General features: G+C 42.9%; 1 protein-coding gene across 5 annotated transcripts in view; it reads left to right on the top strand.

Moving 5' to 3' along the window:
• NEK11 (NIMA related kinase 11) overlaps positions 1-23201 on the top strand; it is an 83006-nt gene that overhangs the window by 42926 nt on the left and 16879 nt on the right. For 4 of the 5 annotated variants that reach the window (XM_060280641.1, XM_035130286.2, XM_035130288.2 and 1 more), the window contains 5 exons: positions 1788-1907; positions 3337-3430; positions 3953-4091; positions 20301-20446; positions 22219-22279. In XM_060280641.1, the coding sequence (XP_060136624.1) occupies positions 1788-1907; positions 3337-3430; positions 3953-4091; positions 20301-20446; positions 22219-22279 (560 nt within the window). The other variant, XM_060280643.1, reaches the window with a different exon arrangement.

Raw genomic sequence — 23201 nt, 5'->3', positions numbered from 1 at the left:
TCTATTACCGGTACATTAATCAACTGCTGTTACATTCACTGCTGGGGAAATTACTTTCTTTGCTGTTCTCTTGTCTGCCATAATCAATGTTTATTATACTTAGATAGTGCATTTCTGTATATTTCTTTGAGATGGGTAAAGTCAACAAAGAAGGAAAGCATTGTTCAGCTTAGAAATCTTGATTTTTATATCTCACTAAACTGCAAGGAGATCTATGTCATCTTAACGTAGTATCAGTTTACTTTCTAATACAGGCAGAAGGGCCTCAGATAATGATTGCAGGGTCCAGGTCAGCTCATATGGGGAGGCAGTCCTTGAGGTATTGCGGTCCTGAGCTGTTTAAACTTTGAATTGGACAAGGGAACTAATTGGCAGCCAGTACATTCGGGCCAGGATTGGTATAATATGCTCAAACCATCTTGCCCCAGTGAGCAACTTGGCTGCTGAATTCTACACCAGCTGAAGTTTCTGAACTGTCTTCAGATATAGCCCCACATCTAACGTGTAGCACTAATCTAACCTACAGCTTACCATAGCATGGACCACAGAAGTTGGGTTACCCCTGGACAAATATGGGCACAACTGGGCCACAAGCCAAGTTGATGGAAGACAATTTGTGCTACCAAGGCTTTCCCCCTGTACTCAGAAGGGTTGGTACATAATTTGTGGGATTCAGCAGAGATGCAGTGCTCTCAGACAGGATGCAATCAGAAGCTTTTGTAGAACTAGGACCTTTTAGAAGGGCTGGCTTTTTAGCATAAAGGGTTTTAATTAAAATAGATTATATCTATCTGCTCTAGTTTCATCTCATTCTCATTAAGGAGGGCTCTTTATTGTCCTTTATTGTATGTTTGAAAATAATTAATGAAATACTGCAGTACGAGCTTCATAGTCATTGGCAAGCTAGTACCCTTATTTATGGTACACTGGATAATGAGGTCAGCTGAGATAGTGTGATCACTAATACGCCTTTTCATTTTTGATTCTATTATTAAAACACAAGGAATATTCCTTTGTTCTTTTTCAAGGAAATAATGAATATTACTCATGTCCAATGAAGTGAGTTCAAAGGTCTAAGTTTACATAATTTAATTATAAAACGAGTGTGGTATTGAAATTAATGCAGTTGGAGCTTTCTCATGCTAATGTTCTGTGCATCTTAATTGCATTTTTTCCAACTGTTGAGAGCGCAGTAAAATGTAAATAACTGAAACCTATCATCAACAGAATAGTGTAGAAACAAATTTATGCCAAATAGAAATATGGCACCTTTCAGAATTTTATTTTGTTTTTATTTCAAACTTCAAAAGTGTTTATTTTGAAATGAGACTTTTGGAAATATTTTTTTTAAATGTTAAATCTTGTCCATCAATCTTATGAGAGTGGTTGGATCCAGATAAAGTTAGGGAGCATCCGAATTCCTTGCGGGTACCAGAAGAGCTTAATAGAGGAGTGCAGTAATTGATTAATTCAGAATCCCCCTACTTGTATTGGCTGCAGTGGAAAGTTGGCATAACCCACTATTAGTAGCTGCACCAGTTTAGGATTCAGCAGGTCTTTGGCCAGGCCAGCTTCACCGCACCACCTCTCCCTGACCCTGTGTCAGTTTGGTCAGTTTTTGTTCCTGGAATGGGGGAAATAATTGTCATCTTGTTTTTTGCATTATGCATCAAAATGTCTTGGGGCTGGTCCTGTTTTCAGCTTTTCAGGCCCAGGACTATTCATTTGAATTTTTGAAAGCAAATGTCCACACACACTTGTTTCAGTTCTAACCCTTCTCTCTTCAGGCAGAAAAAAGTACATCTACAAACTCTGAGGGCCCTCTCGGAAGTGCAGAAAATGACACCGCGTGAACGAATGAGACTGCGAAAGCTGAGCATTGCTGACGCGACAGCACAGAAGCTGAAGTAAGAAGCATGGCGTTATGTTAGCCTCCAAAAGGAGATCCTTCAGTGTCTCCATTTGTTTGGGAAGCATTTAGTTTGTTTCCAGAAAGGTTCTGTGGTCTGCTATCCACAATCTTCATGTCAACCTCTCCTAAATGCCACCCCCCTAATTGGAGATTTGGACATTCCTTGATGTACAGGAAGAGATACAACTGCTTTATCCAATACAGTGGTGCCTCACTAGATGAAATTAATTCGTTCCAGGACTCAATTCACCCTACGAAAATTTCGTGTAGCGAGGCACTGTTTCCCATAGGAACGCATTAAAAGTCAATTAATGCGTTCCTATGGGCTCCGGGGGCCTGGCGGCAACAGCGGTACTTGCTCTCTTGGCTCGGGGAAGGCAGGCAGGCGCTTGTTCTCTTGCCTGCCTGCCTTCCCCGAGCCAAGAGAGGTGTGTGCCACCGCCTCGCCCGACAGAGCCTGCATTAGACAGGGCTTCCGAACCCCCGTCAGATGCGGGCTCTGTTGGGCAGGGGGGGGAGAGGAACGAAGGAAGAGAAAGAGCCCTTTCTCTTCCTTCCTTCCTCTCCCCCTGCCGCCGACAGCTTTCCACCCACCCCTCCGGACACAGGGCGGAGCGGAGGAGAAGCCTCCTCCGTTCTGCGCTGTGTCTAGCGGGGTGAGGGGAAAGCGGGGCTTTCGGCAGCTGGCGAAAAGTCCCCGCACCGGCGCGCTTCGGCGCCTGGTGACTGGGCCGAAGTGCACCTGTGCGGGGGTGTTTCGTCGGCTGCCTTCCCCTTGGCTTGGGGAAGGCAGCCAGCGAAAACGTCCCCGCATCGGCGCGCTTTGGCTCCGTGTGACGGGGCTGAAGCGCGCCGGTGTGGGGACGTTTTCACTGGTTGCCTTCCCCAAGCCAAGGGGAAGGCAGCCGGCAAAACCGCCCCCGTATCGGCACGCTTCGGCTCTCGCCCGCCTCCCCTGACACAGAACGCAACTTTAGAGGCCTCCGAAGTTGCGCTCCGTGCAGGGGGTGCGGGGCCAGAGGCGGGGGAAGACCTCCTCCCGCCGCCGCCTCTCGCCTCTCACTGTTCTCAGCCATGGCCAGTGATGAGGAATGATGGGAGTTGCAGTCTAGCAGCATCTTAGGATCAAGGTGGAGGAAGGCTGCCTTAGAGCTAGATTTACTTTGGGTTTGATCCTAAGAACCGCTTGCAGAAGGAAGTCAGTGGAAGGTGACTTTCCTGTCTTGTCACCCCTTAAAGTTGCAAGATGTCTGCAAAGTTTGAGGAGCTTCTTCCCTCTGCAAGTATGAAGCATTAATATTCATTTCTCATACCAGTTGTAATCCTTTTGCTTGAAGGAATCACGGCTGAAGGAAGTCGCTAGAAAGTTCTTAGCTCAGTTACCGTTTGTGATGTAGAATTACCGGTATTGTCATTCTTTTCAGGCAGTTGGCTGAAGAAAAATATCAAGAGAATCTCAAGAGAATGCAGGAGCTTAGATCCCGTAACTTCCACCGTGTGAATATAGATGTGCTTCATGTAAGTTTCTAGCCTTTGCTTCTATTTTCTAAAACCCAGACACCAACTTCTACAGTGTTTTCTACCTCTGTCTTCTCTACTTTTCTTTAGCCCTCTATGACCAGGACTTTTTTTCAGCTGGAACTCACCAGAATTCAGTTCTGGGAGTTCTCAGGTGGGTGCCATTGCCATACTAAGAAAACAAGGGAGGTGTTCATGGTGAGTTCTTGCATCTCTTTTTCTAGAAAAATAGCAATGTCTGTGACTCACAAAAAGTCAATAGAGACTGGATATTGAAAGAAGATTCCAATTAATGTAGCCCCCATACTTAAAACTATCCCAAACACTATCAATTGATAGTGCTGCAAAATTTACATACAGAAAGCTGGCACTAACCCCAGCCTGTTGCCAGTATCCTGTTCATACACATGCATATACCGGTATAACAACAACAACAAATTCTTATATTCTGAATGGAGTAATAGCTGGAATTTTCATGTTTCATTGTGACCACTTATGATTTACTGTCTCTTTTCAAATAAGGAACCTGATGAACAGACAGCAGAGACTCTGATTAAATCTCAGCCAGTCACTACGTTGAACTATCTGTCCATAGAATGTGAGGATCAAAGTGACAGTGATGCAACAGGCAGACTCTGTATGTCTGATCCTGTGGAGCGCGGTAAGAGATTGATGTTATATGCTGTGTTAATTCCTCATCTAGTTAAAGCTAGATGAGGTAAGATGTTTCAGTTGGGGGTGTCTGTTTAGTCTTTTAAAAGGTTGGAAAATCAAAACTTGATTTTAAAGTGATCACAAACTGTATGCATTTTCTCTGTACAGTGGTGCCTCGCTTTACGAATGCCTCACACAACAAAAAACTCACTAGACGAAAGAGTTTTGCGTTGCGCAAGGCATTCGCAAGGCGAAAAGGTTTTCTATGACCGCCGCTTCGTCTTGCGAAGTGCGGCCATAGAAAGCAGGAAAGGAAGATGAAGCTGACAGCTGATCTTCCTTTGCCAGGGGGGACGGAGCCAAAACGCAGCAGTGCGGCGGCTGCCCCTGCCTGTCTTCCCCTTGATTCGGGGAAGACAGGCGGGGGCAAGCAGCGCCTGCCGTGATTCGGCTTCGTCCCCCGGAGCCACTGCACCGCCACACACCCCATGCCGGGGAAGACAGGCGGGAGGTGGCGGGGGAGAGAAGCGTTTCTTCCCCCCCGCCTGCCGAGGAAGCCGAAGCGGCAGCGGGCTTTCTTCGCCGAGGAAGTGCCCGCTGCTGCTTCGGCTCGGCGGCAGCAGCGCTTCCTCAGCAAAGGCAAGCAGGCAGACAGCCTGCCTGCTTGCCTTCGCCGAGAAAGCCGAAGCGGCAGCCGGCGCCTTCTTGGTGAAGGCAAGCAGGCGGGCTGTCTGCCCGCTTGCCTTCCCCAAGGAAGTGCCCGCTGCCGCTTCGGCTCAGCGGCAGCACCACTTCCTCGGTGAAGGCAAGCAGGCAGACAGCCTGCCCGCTTGCCTTTGCCAAGGAAGCCGAAGTGCAGGCAGGGGTGGGAAGCGCAGGATCTTTACCCCGCTTCCCTCCCACCACCGCCTGTCACACAGCGGGGAGAGGACGAGGCTTCTCAAGCCCCATCCCATCCCCGCTGTGTTCCTCGCACTGCGGCTCAGGGACTGGCAGCAGCAGCGCTTGCTCTCTTGGCTCGGGGAAGGCAGGCAGGCAAGAGAGCAAGTGCCTGCCTGCCTTCCCCGAGCCAAGAGAGCAAGGTCCGCCACCGCCAGTTTCCCGGAGCCCATAGGAACGCATTGATTAAGTTTCAATGCATTCCTATGGGAAACCACAACTCACTAGACGAAAAATTCATTACACCAATTGATCCGTGGAACGAATTAATTTCGTCTAGCGAGGCACCACCGTACAATGATATATGTTACCATTGCATCCTCCATTTATCCTGAAGTTGAATGTCTGAAGCAAAGAGTCTATAAGAGATCAATATGACAGAAATTGTTCTCAGATCGCAACTGTTCAGAGAAGACAGCCTAGGAAAATTGACCAGTGCGTTATGTATCTAATGCTTATATTGCCAGAAATTCTTTGGTTTGGGCCAAACTGTAAAGCATAGGAGACGTTTTGCATGACTTCCTCAAAGCACTTAACTTGAACAACAAGTTCCATCAGTTAAGGAGCATCCTCTCTACTTACAAAAGTCTACTTATGTGTGTGACGGGGTCAGGGGTCACTTGAGAATGTAGTTCTCTTACCTGGAAAGTATGTGACCATTTTCATGTGGGCTTTTGCACATACGTCTACATGGAAAGCTTTTCCACGCAGGTAACTTTTAAGATTTGAAGTAAGCCTCAGTATCAGCCCGTGGGGTTTCTGAATAAAATGTAACACATTTTTGTATTATTACAGCAAGAATTGTAAGGATTAGGTTGGCTGGTTTAAATTCAGATAGTTTTATTCATTTCTCTTGATTACATGCTCTTTGTACTGAGGATTTCATTGTTTGTTTTAGTTTGTATAGAGATGATTAACTGTGATTTTAATATTGGGTTCATCTAATAGCTTTATAATGCTATTGATATTTTAGTTTAAGCCTCCTAAAATCTGCAAGATGTAACTGAACAACAAACAGAATAAATCCCTTTATTTTGAAGCTGTATTTCTTGATCCATGTGACAGGTATTAGCCTACAGCTCCTGCAGAAGCTGGGCATCTGTGTTCCAAAAGCAGCTGTTTCCCAGTAAGAGAAAATGAATAGCTAAAATACCTACCTGTCAAGGCTGAGAAGCTGTTGGGTTCAGGGCTGTGCTTTTATAACCATGCTCTATTTTTTTCTACTGATGGCACAACGAGCAGCGAAGCACTCTGCAGCCATGATGGGTATTTTCTCAAAAGACCTGATATGTAAATTGAGTTTCCATGAGCTTTTTGATTCAGTAAATAACTGCACGGTATAACACCCAGGGTATTAACATGGTTGGTACTACTTAGATTAAGTCAAAAGAAAATGCTTCATTAAATGACAGTTTCTTAACTAAAGAAATGTATGAGAAGCCTGCCATTAACAGCAGCAGAGACCACTAATTCAAAATTCAGATGTGCTACCTCTTCTGTTTCTTAATTTGGTCTCTGAATTTTTCTTGTCTGCCTCATTATTTTTTGCTTTTGTTCCAAGATACATTTTTGTGTGCATTTTTATACATTTTTTTGAGCTGAGAACTGTGTCACAATATTGGGAAAAGTGTGTTCTGATCTGAGTATTCGTCTGGGAAGTGTGAATCAGGTTGGGACACTTGAAAATGTGAACCATACCAAATTCTGGAGCACCCCTAGGAAGGATATTAGCTTCTGCCAGCAGCCAGAGGATCAGGGGCTGCTTTATTTGTGGGTTTTAATTTGTTGTAAATCATCATGGGCCTCATTTAATCAAAATGTAAATCTCACATAAATGCGCACACATTTAATAAGATAAACAGCAGTTCTGGGATGGGAAGAGGTACATGATAGTTGATCTCAGTAGTGCTGCTTGTGGGCCATGCCAACTCCTGGAACTGTTCTCCAGTGTATGAAACTTAAGGGGTATTTGCACATGTTGCTTCAAACTTTTTTTTTGTAGGAGGACTACAGACTTACTGTTGTTTTTTGAAATACCATAAAAGCTCCATGAAAGCTGTTGTGGGTGCTAGGTTGGTGACCCCCATTACAGCATATTAAAAACAAGCATGGCTTAAAATGTTAATCAGGTAGCTTTTTTCTAGAGCAGGTAGAAACTTCCATTGCTCAGTTACATAGTATATATAACATACATTTTAATGGAATATAATATATTCATTGGGCTGTACCTGCCTAGGAAAAGCAATGCATCAAGAATACATAGTATATTCTCTATCTGTGGGCACCTCTCTACCCTACACATACATACATACATACATACACACACACACACACACACACACAGAGAGAGAGAGAGAGAGAGAGAGAGAGAGAGAGAGAGAGAGAGAGAGAGAGAGAGAGACTCTTAAAGCTTAATATTGACTAGTAGGACTTTAAAATCTGCTGGATTCACTATCTTAAAAGAGAAGGCAAATACGTATGACACTTTAAGCCAAGCATTGCCAGCCAACTTGTTCTTTTACAGTATCAGGAGAGAAAATCTGTGTGGGAGGAAGCTGCATTCTAGAAACTATGTCCAGGCAGGAGAGAGAGAGAAATGAAAATCAGGAAACAAAAGAGATGGATATGGAATGGAATTTGTGACTGTTTAGAACATAAGGGAAGGAGTATATAAGAGTGGAATCAGAACAGCAGGGCAAATTTGTCGCTCTTACATAAGGCGGTGACCATTTCACGCAGGGTTCCCTTCTTGGCCCCCTGTGTGCATTGGTGGGGCATGCAAAGTCCAAAAGGACCTGCGCGTCAGCTATTGTGCATCAATTGGACAAGCCTAAAATGTTCACCACCTGTATCTATTTTTATCAAGTTATAATATATAGGACTAATAGGCTTCTTCCCCCCCCCCCCATCTCCCAGTGTATTTGAAAGTTTAGCTGCATGGTCTAGAGACACAGAGGTCTTAAAACTCCCTGCTAGGGTTTTCATATATCATTGCGATCAGTGCTTGAAAGATACAGAATTAATGGGCAGTTCAGAGTGGTGTGTTACTCACATTTGTCACATTGCGTTCAGGCTTCAACCCAGTATCCGGTATCCTTGTTCCTCCCCAGGTCCATCACCCCAAGCTGAACTGGGTAGTTAATCAACAAATACATGACTTCTAAGTGCTTTTTCTTAAGTTTAAAATTATAATGCTGATCTTTAACATTTCCCTTGAAAATGTGCATCTGTCAAATAAGGAGATTTAAAACAAAGCTGTATGAGTTTTGTGAGTTTTGTGAGTTTTGGTAAAGGAATAAAATGTATATTTGAACTGAACTAATCTCCCTTCATCCACATTGTTATCACTTGGGCCTAAAAATCAGTTTCCTGGGTGTTTATTGATGGCTCTCTAATCTCATTGCCAAATCTTCACATTAATCCACACCCCTGTCATTTGCATTTAGCCCTCCATAGCATTGTGTCTTGTTCCCAAGCACCCTCCTATACAAGGCATATCTACACCTATCTGCATATCATAGCCACAATTTTTGTGTGAATAAACACTTTATATGCATTCAGATTGCCATTTGTTGGGTCTTACTGATTTCCCCCAAATAGGTACAGCAATACTGATACTAATTGTGTCCATTGCAAGAGCTGTACAATCATCTCCAGTAAATCCCCAGAATGATACTTCCATGAACACATGTGTAAAATACAGATCTCTTCGGGTTGTCCATAGACTGTCCTTGAGTGAAGTCCACTCATCACCCTGGGTTTCATAGAACCCTTCCAATATGGTTCAAAATTAGAAAGGGGGGGAAAAGATTTTATAATGGAATGCCACTGGCTTCTGCTTCTCATAAAATGTCCTGACTAATCCTAGAGAAAAACAAGCATGGCTGAGAAGCAAGGAGATCCAGCTAAGCTGAAGGAAAGGTCTTGCTCCTACAGGCACCAGTTGCATAGCAGCGGCCTTGAAAAGAGAGGCATGGAACAAAAGACTTGACTGTGAAACCATCTTCCCAGAAAAAAGACTGCACTGGTGGAGCAGTCTCCTAGGCAGAGGACCGAAGAAAGTAGAGACTGAGAGGGCCCAGTTACAAGAAAGAGACTTTCTGGCAAGTGTTAGCCCTAACATAAAGGGTGATATTGTTAAGGACAGGGCTGAATGGGAGGAAAATTAAATGTTAATTAACTCAAGAGTAGATTTGCTTTATCTGAGATACTGGTGTAGAATAAACTGAATGGATGATGCTAATTTTTAACGTATTGGTGTATTATACTGAAGATACGGATTTTAATTATGATGGATTTTATGGATACCGTAAATCCACATTATATTCTATTAAAGAGATAAGGCTATCTATATGGAGAAGATGAGAGGGATTTTTTTTTTTGCAAAGGCCTTTGGTTATGTGCAATAAAGTTAATTCACAAGATTAATATATGCTTATGGAAAATCTGAATATTTAAAAAATGAAGAAGCAGGTTTAATATTAGCTGTGGATGGTTTCATTCCTTACTGCACCACCCAGAATAATTATGGAGATTTATTCTTTTCACCTAAGAACGGAGAGAACTGCTGAACAATCTGATGCTCCTGAGACTGAAACTGAGGCAAAGCATGACTGCGGAATCCATCTGCTCAGCTATCTATTGCTAAGCAAGACTGCTTTGCGACTGCCAGCTCACCTTGACATGCTGTCATTTCTTTCTATTCACTCCAGTAGCTTTGTGCAGAAAGGCAGCATCCTGGCTCAGCAAAGAGTTCAGAACTCACTTAAAAAGAAAGCAAAATGAGCTTTTAGTTCGCTGGAAGCATCCTTTGCTGATGCATTGACAAAACTCCGGCATGAGAGAACAGTTGTGACAAAGCATGGCTGGTTTTCTTTCAGCAGTGGCCACCATGCTCAGGGAAGGGCCCATTTTGGGGGCGAGGAAAACCCTGAGGTGACTGGAAATGTCTGAAAAAAGGCCCTGAGCTGTTCACTGTGAGGTACACTAACTGTTTGGTACTGTTTGAAACTGGCTGACCTGAAGGCGTTTTGCTACCTCAGGTGAGGCAGCACATAGCATCCATTCGCAATAGTACCAAGAGGCCGGTCAACTTATTTTGGCACCTGAGGCAGAAAATCCCACAAGTGCCTCTAGCCTTCCCTGGCAGTAAAAACACCTGCCTTTTAAGGATTGTGTTAATGCTGCTTTTAGAATGTTTCCAAATTTTATTGTTTTAATTTGCTTTTCTCGTATGTTGAACGCTACCCAGAGAACATTAGTTATTGGGCAGCTAATAAGATGCAGTAAATAAACAAAATAATTGCTACCCTTTCTACGTATAGGATCCTACATTAGTGTGGCAGTCTGCTAAGAAAAAGCCTGTGCATGAGCAGCTGTTTGCACATCTAGAACATCTAGAACAAAGGACATCTAGAACAAATGCAGCCTGCCACCCAGTACTTATAGTGCCTCTTTCATAAAAGTAACGCGGTGGAGGCTATATTTCTTTTGACATTGAATCTGTACCTTTAGGAGGATGAAACTGAAATTATTGGGGAGGGGGGTTAGTAGATATGGAGGGGACTATATTAGCATTGCGCTTGATTATGTGCTGCTCTGCTGGTAGTAATAACTTAAAATGAAATCTGCTAGGTTTATGTTATGGACCAATCAGACAGTATCTAATCACTTCAATTTTTCAACACAATGACTCAGTGGGAAAAAGTGGATTTTGCGATGAAAATATAAAACTATGTACTCTTACGTTTTGCGCAGTGGGCTGGTTTATATTCATATCAATTTCACAGCTGAAAAGACATTGTAAACGAGAGGGGCAATTAAAAATATATTTATGAACTGTGCATGCAAATACAGATAGTCCATTTATTTATTTACCAGATTCTGCTGCAGGGCAATCCTGATAGGGGTGATGCCTCTTTCTGCAAGGATCAGGCCATGTCCTCTGAAGTCTTCGGCCTTCTTTCCAGGGGGAGAAGTCATCCCAGTGTGGTGTAGAGCCAGTGTGGTGTAGTGGTTAAGAGTGGTAGACTTGTAATCTGGTGAACCGGGTTCGTGTCTCCACTCCTCCACATGCAGCTGCTGGGTGACCTTGGGCTAGTCACACTTCTCTGAAGTCTCTCAGCCCCACTCACCTCACAGAGTGTTTGTTGTGGGAGAGGAAGGGAAAGGAGATTGTTAGCCGCTTTGAGACTCCTTCGGGTAGTGATAAAGCGGGATATCAAATCCCAACTCTTCTTCTTCTTCTTCATCCCTCTTTCCAGACCAACCCTGCCTGCTGGGTCTTTCTTCTCTGAAAAACAAAACAAAACTCATCTGTAGCATTTCCAGTGTTTGTTCTGTGTCAGTTTGTGAGATTGGTGACCTTTTTCCTTTCTAGTTTGGTCACACTGGGCTTCAGGGGCGCCACAACTAAAATGTAGAATGGAAGGAAAGTGACGATAGGAGGCCTGCCAAATTTTAGCGTCACGCGGGGTGCCAATGAAATTTGACTTGCCCTAAGGGGGAGCCATGCCCTATATCCATGGTCTGATGGGCCCAGATAACCTGATCCTGCTGTCTCGCCCATCTCATGTGGTCTGTGAAGGGATGACTCCCCTATTTTCTGTGGTTGATACTGGGGTGGTTTCTGTTTAGAGAAAATCCCACAAGTCCATGTGCTGGACTAAGGTGTTTGTTCCCATTGGATAAGGTCTTTTGGCAGAACGGTCTTCCGCAAAAAAAAATCACACACGGGAAAGTACAAAGTCAGCAGGGGCAGACCGGGTGCCAGAAATCCCCACGGGGGCAAGTCTGTGGCGGACCAGAGTTAGGATTTACCTATGCTTGCAGATATTTACATAAATGCAATGTTCAAACTATAGTGGGAACAGAGGGGGCATGACTTGTATATCTTTTGTGGTCAGTCACATTACCTGCAGTTATTAGAAGGCTGCAGGGCACCCATGATTCTAAAATTGAGGTGAGTTGGGGATTCGGCTTGTGGATTTCATTAAGGGCTTCGCCCACCTTCCCCCTCACCATTTCAGCACTGCATAAATATACTTGCTTCCTTTCACAAGCTTTTATGAATTCTGCCAGGTTCTCTGCCAGATCATTGTTTTTTCATCTTCTTTCTTTTCAACTTTTAAAGAAGTTTCATCTCTCCCCTTTGTCAGTCACTGAGCTTTAGTACCTTAAACTCTCAGCCCACTTTTCTCTTCTGTTATTGCTTTATACTCTACCGGTTACAACATTCAAAATTCATTTCCTTAATAAATACAGTGCAATATGTTGCATCTGACAAGCCTCTGAGTTTATTATGAGACCAAAATAGCCAAGCACATTACAATAATTGCATATATCATTTCCATATTTCCAATGCTAATTTTGTAAGAATGTTTCACTATGGATTTCAGTCAAAAAAAAAGTTTCAGCTCAGCTGGGGCATTTTGCTAGGTATTTAAAAAGGTAAGGGATACAGGCCCCCAGGAAACTAATTTAAATAATTTTGCATATTGTTAATTAGACAATTATATGCAAATTTTGCCCAGCACAGAAAAACTGGTTCTTGCTGTCAGGGATTTCCTGGGTTTACTACATTGTATGTAGATGGGACTCTCTGCCCTATCTACAATTTGTGGCTAAAAGCTTTTGCTTATCTACATGTTAAAGCCAAAATTAGTGTTATTGAGCATTTCTTATGCCCCCCATCACACACACATTCTCCTCCATCCCATCCAGTTACTGCATATAGACCTAAACCCTTGTCAATTACACTATAGTACTGTCCATACTTGATATCCAGCAACCACAAATCAGCATAAACCACACTTTAGCTGATTCTCACCCAAATCGTCCCCAAATTCTTTGCTTAACACATACCTCACCTCGACACCAGACACAAATCAACCTCCGATAAGGTTATTTCGAATTGTCTATCCAGACAAAATTATATAACCTGAACTGTTTGAAAGCCCAGGTTTACTATAAATGTCACACAGACGTCAGAAGTGAGTTATAGAAATATAAACAGTTATACAATCACCTGGAAGGAAGCTGCAGCAGGAACACAGTAGGTCTGTGTAGGGCATGCATGGGATTGTTCTGTTATCAACTTTTATTCCTGTAGATCAGCCAGTAATTCAATTAAAGCTCCAGTGTTGCTGAAATGAGAAAAGCAGTTTCTTATAATTCCAAGGATGAGAAACTATGAGATGAAATTGTTTAATATGCACTTTACTGCTTGCTTCTCCTTTTGACCTGCAATACTGTACTCTATTGAGAGATGCTTGTTTGGCTAATACGGTCAGTCTTTGAAGAATGGAGTGCAAAAGCTTGGGTAACAAAAACATTGCTTTCAGAAGCTCTTGCTGTAATTTTTTCTAAAACATTTGCTGATTGACTGTGCTTAACTTCTGACACTGATGATTGGTGAAACCGATATTCATATTTATTTAAACTAGAGCAGTCAAGCCCCATGGCCCTCTTCTGAAACAACATTTATTTTCATGATAGTGCTTTTGAAAAATCATTCCCATGAAAGCAGGTGCAGGAAAAACATTCCAGCACAGTTGATTTTTTATGTAAATGGTTCAGTTTCTTACTTCCTTTCCCATTGAGATAGCTAGCCATAAAATGCCACTCCTGGTATTCCAAGACTAGATCTGTCTACCATTCTTGGGAGAAGTTGCAAACATAGGACAGAAGACAGACAATGGTTTTGAAGATGGTTAGATATCTGAAAGAGGTGCTGCTTCCCACGATATACAAACCTGATTCCTTAGTTCCCCTCTTGCCACTGGAGACAAGTGTTGCCCATTTCTAAACTGCCTGTAAAACCAGTTTGCTAGAAGCAACAATGGAATGAGGGAACGCACCATGAGCTTTCAGACCTTAAACTGTCCGAAAAAGCTATCATCTCTCTGGGACCTGTATGCAATACCAACATGACGGTTGTTCACTTAATAGTCCATAGGGATGGGCAAATTTGGATTGATGTCTGATTTCTCTCAGTTTCTCATTTGCCACTCTTTAAAGTTCAGTTTCCCAGTCTTTAAGTGCAGTTTTCCACATTTCCATGTCAGTTTGCAATTTAAAAAAATTCTCATGAATACTCGTCAGCATTGTAGTGCAAATTCAGGGCCGTCCCTAGGCCCGGGCTGGGTGGCGCAAGGCGCCAGGGTGCCTGGCCATCAGGGGCACGGAAGGGGCACTGAACGCTGATGTCTGCCTCCGCACGCCTCTGCTGTTCAGCAGCTTCAGGCAGCTCTCTGGAGACGCGCGGGGAGTGCTGGCCTGGGGCCGCCTGAACAGCTGAGAGGTGCAGCGCGGTGGCCCCAGGCTCGCGCTCCCTGCGCGCCTCCGGAGCTTCGCACGGGGAGCTGGAGCCTGGGGCCTCCTCCTCCACGCCTCTCAGCTTTTGAGCGGCTTCAGGCTGCTCTCCGGAGGCACGCAGGGAGCGCGAGCCTGGGGCTGCCTCCTACACGCCTCTCAGCTCCCCGTGCGCCCCTCCTGCCCACCTCACGGGGGGCGCCAGAGGGATCTTGGCACCAGGGCACCGGATATGGTTAAGATGGCCCTGTGCAAATTTCTCATTGAAATATAGTTTGCCTACGATACACAATTTTGCAAAGCAAATTTCCCCAACATAGTGCATTTGGTGTGTTGCTGTTTTCACTAATGTATGCATTTTTATGCACAATCTCTCCTAATAAATGCAGTTTTGTACACATTATTTGTCTGGAGAACTATGCAAGATTTGGAGCGGTGGGAATTTCAAAGGATGGGTGTGTTTCAGTTCATGCATCATTTCAGGAAGTGTTAATTAGGTAGGGCAGAGCTGTCCAAACTCTGTGTTGTGACATATTAGTGTGTCGACTGCAGTTTGTAGGTATGTTGCATGAACGCTCCCCACACTCCTCCCAGGGCAGGAAAGAGGTTAGTTTAACTTCTGGTTTGCTAGTAAAACTGAATTACTGTGTCACGAAATGATGCATGTCTAAAAAGTGCGTCACCAACATGAAAAGTTTGGAAAGCTATGTGGTAGGGTTTGCCTTTAAATGTGACCAGATTGAATCCCCCCCCCCCCCGGCAAGATAGTAATAATACTTCACCTTGTCTTCTAAATTCCCAGAGTCTGCTTCTGCTGTTCCAAGTGAAGATCAAGATGCTGCTCAGCTATTTGTCATCTAGTCTGCCTGTCACATTTTCTTGCTCCTGTCCAGGGGCACTGAGTTTTGCCCGACACTGGGAGGGCTCATCATGTGCATGTGGGGTCACATGTGTGACACACATGTGATATCACATGTGTTGAGAGGAGGCTATGAGGCTCCTCAAGATTGGGGGGGGGCTCAGCCCCATCCTCACGTACTTCGGGGTGATGGTCTGAGGTGCCCTCAGCCGCATAGGGTTAGTGTCCACGATCCTGTCCCTGACTTGCCTTCCCTCTAATTACCTCTCCTTTTGGTGGGCTGCGTTCTCAAGTTTGGATTATGCCTCCAGCTGCCATGATGGTGCCAACATTGGGAATTGCTGAGCTTTCCTCGCATTGGTATTGAAGGTCACCAGGTTTGGTTAGAATTCAAAAGCATCAATTGATGCTTTTGAATTATGGTGCTGGAGGAGACTCTTGAGAGTCCCATGGACTGCAAGAAGATCAAACCTATCCATTCTTAAGGAAATCAGCCCCGAGTGCTCACTGGAAGGACAGATCGTGAAGCTGAGGCTCCAATACTTTGGCCACCTCATGAGAAGAGAAGAATCCCTGGAGAAGACCCTGATGTTGGGAAAGATGGAGGGCACTAGGAGAAGGGGACGACAGAGGACAAGATGGTTGGACAGTGTTCTCGAAGCTATGAACATGAGTTTGACCAAACTGCGAGAGGCAGTGCAAGACAGGAGTGCCTGGCGTGCTATGGTCCATGGGGTCACGAAGAGTCGGACACGACTAAACGACTAAATAACAACAACAACAAGGTTTGGTTAGATCAATATTTCGAAGAACATCACATTCATTAGTGATGCCTAACGTATGCAATCTATAAACAATTCAAAAAGACATCATTCAGTTTAAAAGTCAACATGCAGATGGTATTTCACATACTTTGTGCCAGATTTTGACACTTGTCCCACTGCTTCAGTCAGAGGGGTTGCAAAACTCGTAATGAGCATGAACATGACGTGCACTGAATGAATTCCATTCTCTAATTTGAACTCATTCACTGTACAGTTCAGCAAATGCTGTCTAGATTCTCTTTATCCAGGTACAACACTCCTATTCATGGTGACTCTTCCAGGAACTCTTAACTGAAAGAAGACAAATGACTCCTCATTAGTATAATTATTAGTGGGTAGCATTTGCACAGCCCATTCAAAGCATCTCATGTAACATTTCCTTGGTAATATTGCAGAGTAGAATCATTTTTAAGACTAGAAACTCAGTATATTCAATTTGAAAGGAAGGATTGTTGCTCATTTATACGGATTCCCTTCTGAATAAATGCATTTGGGAGCAGACATAAGGAAACAATCAAGACTTTGTTAACTGCATTATCATATGTTATTATAAGTATACTAACGGTGCATTCCTAGCCACAATTTCATTATTTATCAATTTAATTGATTTCTGGGAAATGGACTTAAGACATCTGAAATTATTTTATGTCTGAAAATTAGTAGTAGCCTTGACTAGAATAGTAGGTATTGAGTAAAACAAATAGGCCTGATTTTCATGTTACGGTAAGCCAAACTTAAATATGTCATAAAACACTCATATTTTGCTGCATCAGACCAATGTTGCTACCCTTCCAGAAGTCTGTTATTCAAATAGTCTTCTCATTTCAACCCAATGCAAAAGTGGTGAGTGATGGGTGGGCAGGCAACTTCTTCAAAATAATTCTCATTACAGCAATTAGCAGTCAGAATTCTGCTACTGTATTTCTTTTGTCTGTTTGAAGAACTGAGCAGATCCTCAAAGTAAGCATAGGATTTAGGAAGCCTACGCTTATGTTCTAGTTGTTTTTTTAGGATACCTAGCTTTTGCTAGGTAGCTGCTGGATCCTGTGCTTCTTAGAGGGCAACTTTTCAAGTAACTGTTGTGCCATGATAAAAGAAAGTTTTCACAGGTGATCGCCAAGTGTCCTTTGCCATCATTGTTCTCTTTAGAATGTTCTCTTTCCTTCTCCCTTAAGCACTTCTGAAGATAAAAAAACTTCTATATTTAGTGTTCTACTCTATTTCTTATGCGCCTCGCTGTCTGTTTTAGGAAAAGCAGCACTCATAACTTGTTTACTTCTGCTTTGGAAAGCTATAGTAGATAAGGAAATTAATAATACTTCCCCAGGGTGACACTGCTTGATCACATTTTCTTACCTTTACCTAGAGATTTTAATCAGAAATCTTTGTGTTACTGAAACAAATAATGGAATGAACACAATAGGGATAATTGTGCACATTGTGGCATAATTTATTCTTTATTGGCAATTAGCTTTCTTATAATTAGTTGATTTTGCCAATTCACAGACACAGCTGAATGTTTGACCCCAAGAATAAGTGGCAGACTGCTGCCTAAATGGCATGGGCATGGCCTCATTACTTCATTAGTAGCTGGAGCAACTCATAAACCTTGATTTTTATGTGATTTAGAGATATGTCCAGAGATGGTAACAATTACATTTTGAATATTGAAATTGCTGAAGTTTGTAATTATCTGATTTGTTGGTATATTTGTCCTGGTCATAATGCTCAGCTATATTATGAATCAAGAGTAATTTCTCCCAGAAGTTCTTATTTGACTTGGAATCTGAAATATGCCCTGTTGCTATTCAGCAGACAGCATGCCCTAAGACAGCTGTTTGGGAACATATTCAGGATTTATTCACATCAATCTCTTACTGTTGTTGGACTGCTCATTGATTGCTATGAAACTACACAAACTACAAAGTCAGCTGTCATGTGATGTTAACCTCATTCATGCTTAAACTCCTGTTATTACTGTGAACTATGTAACTACATCACTTGACGAAGCACCCTTTTGTCTTCATTGTTTCTTTCTAAGTTTTGTGAAATTATATTGCCCCCATCATCCAGCTATGTAAAATGATACATTCCTAGACACCTACAAGCAGATTTATTCCATGTATAGGATTTGGAATTAAATGCAAAAAAAGAAAAAAAGTTCTTCCCTTTTCTGTCCATTAGTAACTTGCTAACTTGTAGCCAAACTCTATCCTCATGTGGTCACCTTATTCCATTGTGCTTTATTTCTTTAAAATAAATGAACTGAGACTGCAGTCCTGAACACACTAACTAGGGAGTGAGGCCCAGCAGGCCTTACTTCTGAGTAAGCATGCTTACGATTGCAATGTCACTCAGTGCCGCATAAATGCAGGCAAAATTTAGAGTGCTGCATTAATGCACTAATTAATGAGCTCCGGGGATAGAGCAAATTAAAACTATTTTTCAACGGCTGTTTATCTCACGAAGGGGAAACTGTAGTAGATATAAAAGATGATGCTACCTAAGAAAGGCAGCTGGAAACTTGGCAAGCCCACGTTTAGATGTTTCATATTTCATATTTCATTGCTTTTTCTGCAGAATTTCAATCCTTGCAGAAAGAATCAGCCTATAAAGTGTTGGGTAGAAACCTCAGTATTCATTATGTGCTAGGTACATTTCCTCTTGTTTGTTCACGAGAACAACACTTTTATCATTAGATTAATGTTAAGGAGGACTGTTTTAGTTTCCCCCATTGCAGTTCCAATCAGGAGTGCTTCTAGATTTGAATGGGCTGTCCAAGCAAAGGGCCAGCAACCTCAGAATTCTTCTGCAGATTTACCACTTTGAGCCCCCCTGCCCCACAATATGGAAACATGGTGTTCCTCTAGGACAACGTGGTGAATTTAAAGGGTGGGAGTCATTTAACCACCTACTAGCACTGGTGGAGGAACAGGGGTGCGGGGGAAGCGCACTACCCCCGGTGGCATGATCCCGGTGGGGTGCCACTGCAGCTGCCCCCCCGCACTGGGCGCTGTGCCCCTGCAGGTGGCACGCCCACGCCATGCCCCGGGAACATGCACCACGCACCTGCAGGCAGCGTGCCACGCCCATGGGACACGTGCTAGCCACGCCCCCTTCTGCTCTCCGCCCCCGCCAGAGCTTGAAGAAGCTCCGGCACTGCCTAGTAGCCACCTGCTGCTAAATCAAAACTAAGCTAGGGAATACCGGGGGGGGGGGGGGAGAGAAGGTGGATCCAATCCAGTGAAGGCAAGAGCACTCATGGGCCTTTAGCAGTTGCCTCAGTATGCCGAGTGCATGATTCCCAAAAATGCATTGTTCGCTGTAATAAAATATTGCAACTTTCTCTTACCACTTATTTTTCCTGAAAAAGGGATCCTTGCTGTGATCTTGGTATGTGCAGGTGATCACCCAGTTAAGCTGAGCAGCTGCAATGCAACACTCTGCTGTGTATGCCAAGTCTGATTGCAGACAGAGGTCAGAAACATACCTAAAAGAAAAGACAGATCTTCAGGCACCATAGGGCACAGAACATGCTTTGCTGTGTAAAGTCTTGCCGCAATGTAATAATTTCAGGATGATTGCATGGTGACCACTTGAAAGTTACATTTTTAGTAAATAAATAAAAAACATTTTTTAAAAAAAGAAAGTTGCATTTTTAGCATGGGGTTTTATTTATGTCACTGGGCACGTGCAATGTAAAAACTCATATTGCTCCTCAACAGGAGGGTGAGCTGACTGCAACATATCTCACCACGCTGATCACCAGAGTTCATTTGGCTGATAGGGCTGGTTAGGCATATGTCATCTTCTTCATCACTCCATGTACATCCATCTCGAAGTTGCATGCTTTGTGAAAGAGGATGACCATCTCATATAGAGTTCATGGGTATTTGACAGCTGCTAGAACAGGGGTCGGCAAGGTTTACCTCGCCTGGGCAGGTTCACTCCAGCGGAGATCACTCTGTGGGCCAGATTACGCGTGAGCATGTGCGCCTGCGATTTCTGGCGTCTGCGTCTGCATAGGGACTCGCCAAGCAGGCGGCTTGGTTCAGGGGCAGCTTGTGGGCCCGTTAAACGACCCCCATGGGCTGCTTGTGGCCCATGGGCCTTAGGTTGCCGACCCCTGTGATAGAACCTTCATGCAAGTTCATATATTCCTCCTCCTATAAATTTCTCACTAGAGACTTTGACTTATCTGCATGGGTTTTTTAAAAGTGATATTTTAAATAATTTTTGATCATGATTTTTAAGTTCGTTTATTGTTTCTATTTTGTTTCAGAGATCCCAGAAGATCCAGTCATTGCAGAAGAGTATTATAATGATGCATTCGATTCATGCTCAGAAACAAGTGAGGAGGAGGAAGAGGAGGAGATAGAAGTCGAAGAGATGGTCACATCACAGACTGTGTGTCAGACAAATCGGCAGGTATACACTTGCTCTTCAGCTGCCCGTTGAACATAGACTGTTAAGACTGCACTAAGTAAACATGCATTGGTACCTTGCTTTAAGAACAGCTTAGTTTATGAACAACTTGGATTCAAGAACACAGCAAACCCAGAAGTAGGTGTTTTGGTTTGTGAACTTTGCCTTGGAAACAGAACATGTTCAGCTTCCTGTTGAGTATAAATTGAGTCCCCCGTTGCTACGGGAAAACACGCCTTGGTTTAAGAACGGACTTCCGGAATGGATTAAGTTCGTAAACCAAGGTACCACTGTTTTGAAAACTCCCCAATGTATGCTGCAACATACATATGGTTCCTCACTTTTATTACTGCAACTTGTATTCCCTCCCTCTTCCTAATCCAAACTTTCCCTTTCATTTCCAGGTAGAATGTAAGGGAATTATATAATCACGAGTTGCAGTTAATTGTGTTTTGAACAGGATTGGCTGCAATTCAGTATTTCCAAAGACATACAATATAAAATATAATTTTGAACAATGCAGAGTTAAATTCGGGACTGGCAGTCAGACTGGGGCAGAGTGACATTTTGTCAAGCCTCCGCGGTTCACATTTTGTCATGTCTTTGTGGTTCACATTTCTGTGACAAGAAAAATTAGGGGAGAAATGGATGTGGTTTTATTGACACCTCTGCCAGAATTTGATTCTACTGTTTGTGCCTGTTAGTTTTCCACCCAGTGCACACACATAAATTTCTCTGTCATTAATGGATGAAGCAGCTATACAATCAGGCGAGAGCTGTACAACCCTGGCACATTCGCATCTAGCACCTTATCAATAAAACAAGACAGTCCCATCACCTTTCCCTTATGTCAGCGTATTTGATCATTTCCTTCTTCTAAATCTCCATTCTTCACCATCAAACAAACCCTTGTTTTCAGCTTTGTAAATTGAAAACACTGCAGCCTGAGCCAAAAATTATCGCCAGTGATGAGACAGGCTAGATGCTACTAAAAAAATTTTTTTTGGGGGGGGGTAGAGTTTTCTCTCCATACAATCACAATTTAGAAGTGGCTGCCTACCCAGAATTGGGTGAAAGAGTGGTGAAACAAAAGTCCCTGATCTTCCTTGATATTGCTTACCTTTATTTCATTTCCTTCAGCTTCTGGTTCATCCTTTGGAGGCTGAAATGAGTTCAAATCTGTTTCTGTGATGGTGGCCCCTGGCCCTCACAGTATGTTAAGCACTGATTTCTCCTTTAACTGAATAGACAATGTTAATAGCAGCAGGGCAGAGCAAGATTTATGGGTGAACATAGAAATAATATTGGTGCAGAAAGACCATATTAACTACCTAGAGCACCCAAACAATGCTTATCTAACCCCTGAGCAGAATGAATATCTGCTGTGCCCATCTAGGAGGCATAGCTCTTCTGTACCAATGGACTGGGACTCAAAACAATTTTGTTGGCATAGACTAGGCATCCTCAAACTGCGGCCCTCCAGATGTTTTGGCCTACAACTCCCATGATCCCTAGCTAACAGGACCAGTGGTTGGGGAAGATGGGAATTGTAGTCCAAAACATCTGGAGGGCCGAAGTTTGGGGATGCCTGGCATAGACCATGTTCTCCTTCTCTCTCTCAGGACTGGCAAAAGATTTAAAACAGTGGTATACAGTGTTTTCTGATGATTGTAACATTTGCCTCTTAGCATTTCTCTCTCTCTCTCTCTAACAAATACTGCTTATATGGTGCTGTTCCCAAGCCTAAGGTCTCTTTGTTTTCCTTCCGACTACAGGACAGTGATGTTGAAGCAATGGTCAGGTACATGGAGAACATCCTAAACACCAGCTGTCTAGGTAAGATGAGGTGCCCATTCCCTCAAATTAGGAACAGTTTGATAGCAATACTGAATATTGAATTGAATTTTCTTTCTCTCCATGACACTCAGAAGACCCATAAAAACAAATGGTGCTTCTTCTGTCAACCTTTCCCCACCACACCACACATTTGAAAGAAAAGCTCATTTCCAAATGAGCTTTTCAGCTCCAAAACTAGCACTGGAATCTTTTTGAGTCTGCAAGCTTAACAGAAAGAATACTGATCATAAGGAATATTTGATTCCAGACTAGTATTATTATGAATTTGTTTTATTTATTTCATTTTTAGGGCTCTTCTATATTTAGTATGTGGTGCACAACAACAAAGTTAAAAATGTAACATTAGAAACCATATGTAACCATTTTTTTAAAAAAAGAATAATTGGATTCATGGGTAGGAAAAACTTGATTAAAATAAAATTTTACCATTTATCTTCCATCACATTAAGGTCATACTCAATTGATTCCAATGGATATTAGCATATGTTGCCTTGAAAGAAAAAAACATTAAAGTCAATTCATTTAGAATTAATTTGGGATTGGATACGATCCATCACTCTCCTTTAATATACCACATTTCCCCATAGACAAATTTGTAACAAGTGTAGATTTAAATGTGCAGGACTTAACTCCTAAATTCCTGCCTATGTTGTTTAGCTGTGTGTTTAGTCACTGTATATTTTTACTTAATATATATATTATTTTACTGTATACATTTTAATGTATTTACTTAAGAAGTTGACTGCAGTCCATGAAAACTTATGCCATAATAATTGTGTTAATTTTTAACTCAAGATTAGCAAAACTCTTGTTGCTTTTGCTGCAAGAGACTGGCACAGCTATCCCTCTGGAAGCTGCATGGTTCTGTTTCTCTAGATATGCTGGCAATTGCCTATATTCC

Source organism: Zootoca vivipara, chromosome 12 (assembly GCF_963506605.1).
Source record: "Zootoca vivipara chromosome 12, rZooViv1.1, whole genome shotgun sequence".
Lineage (NCBI taxonomy): Eukaryota > Metazoa > Chordata > Lepidosauria > Squamata > Lacertidae > Zootoca > Zootoca vivipara.
This window is presented reverse-complemented; position numbering and strand designations above follow the sequence as displayed.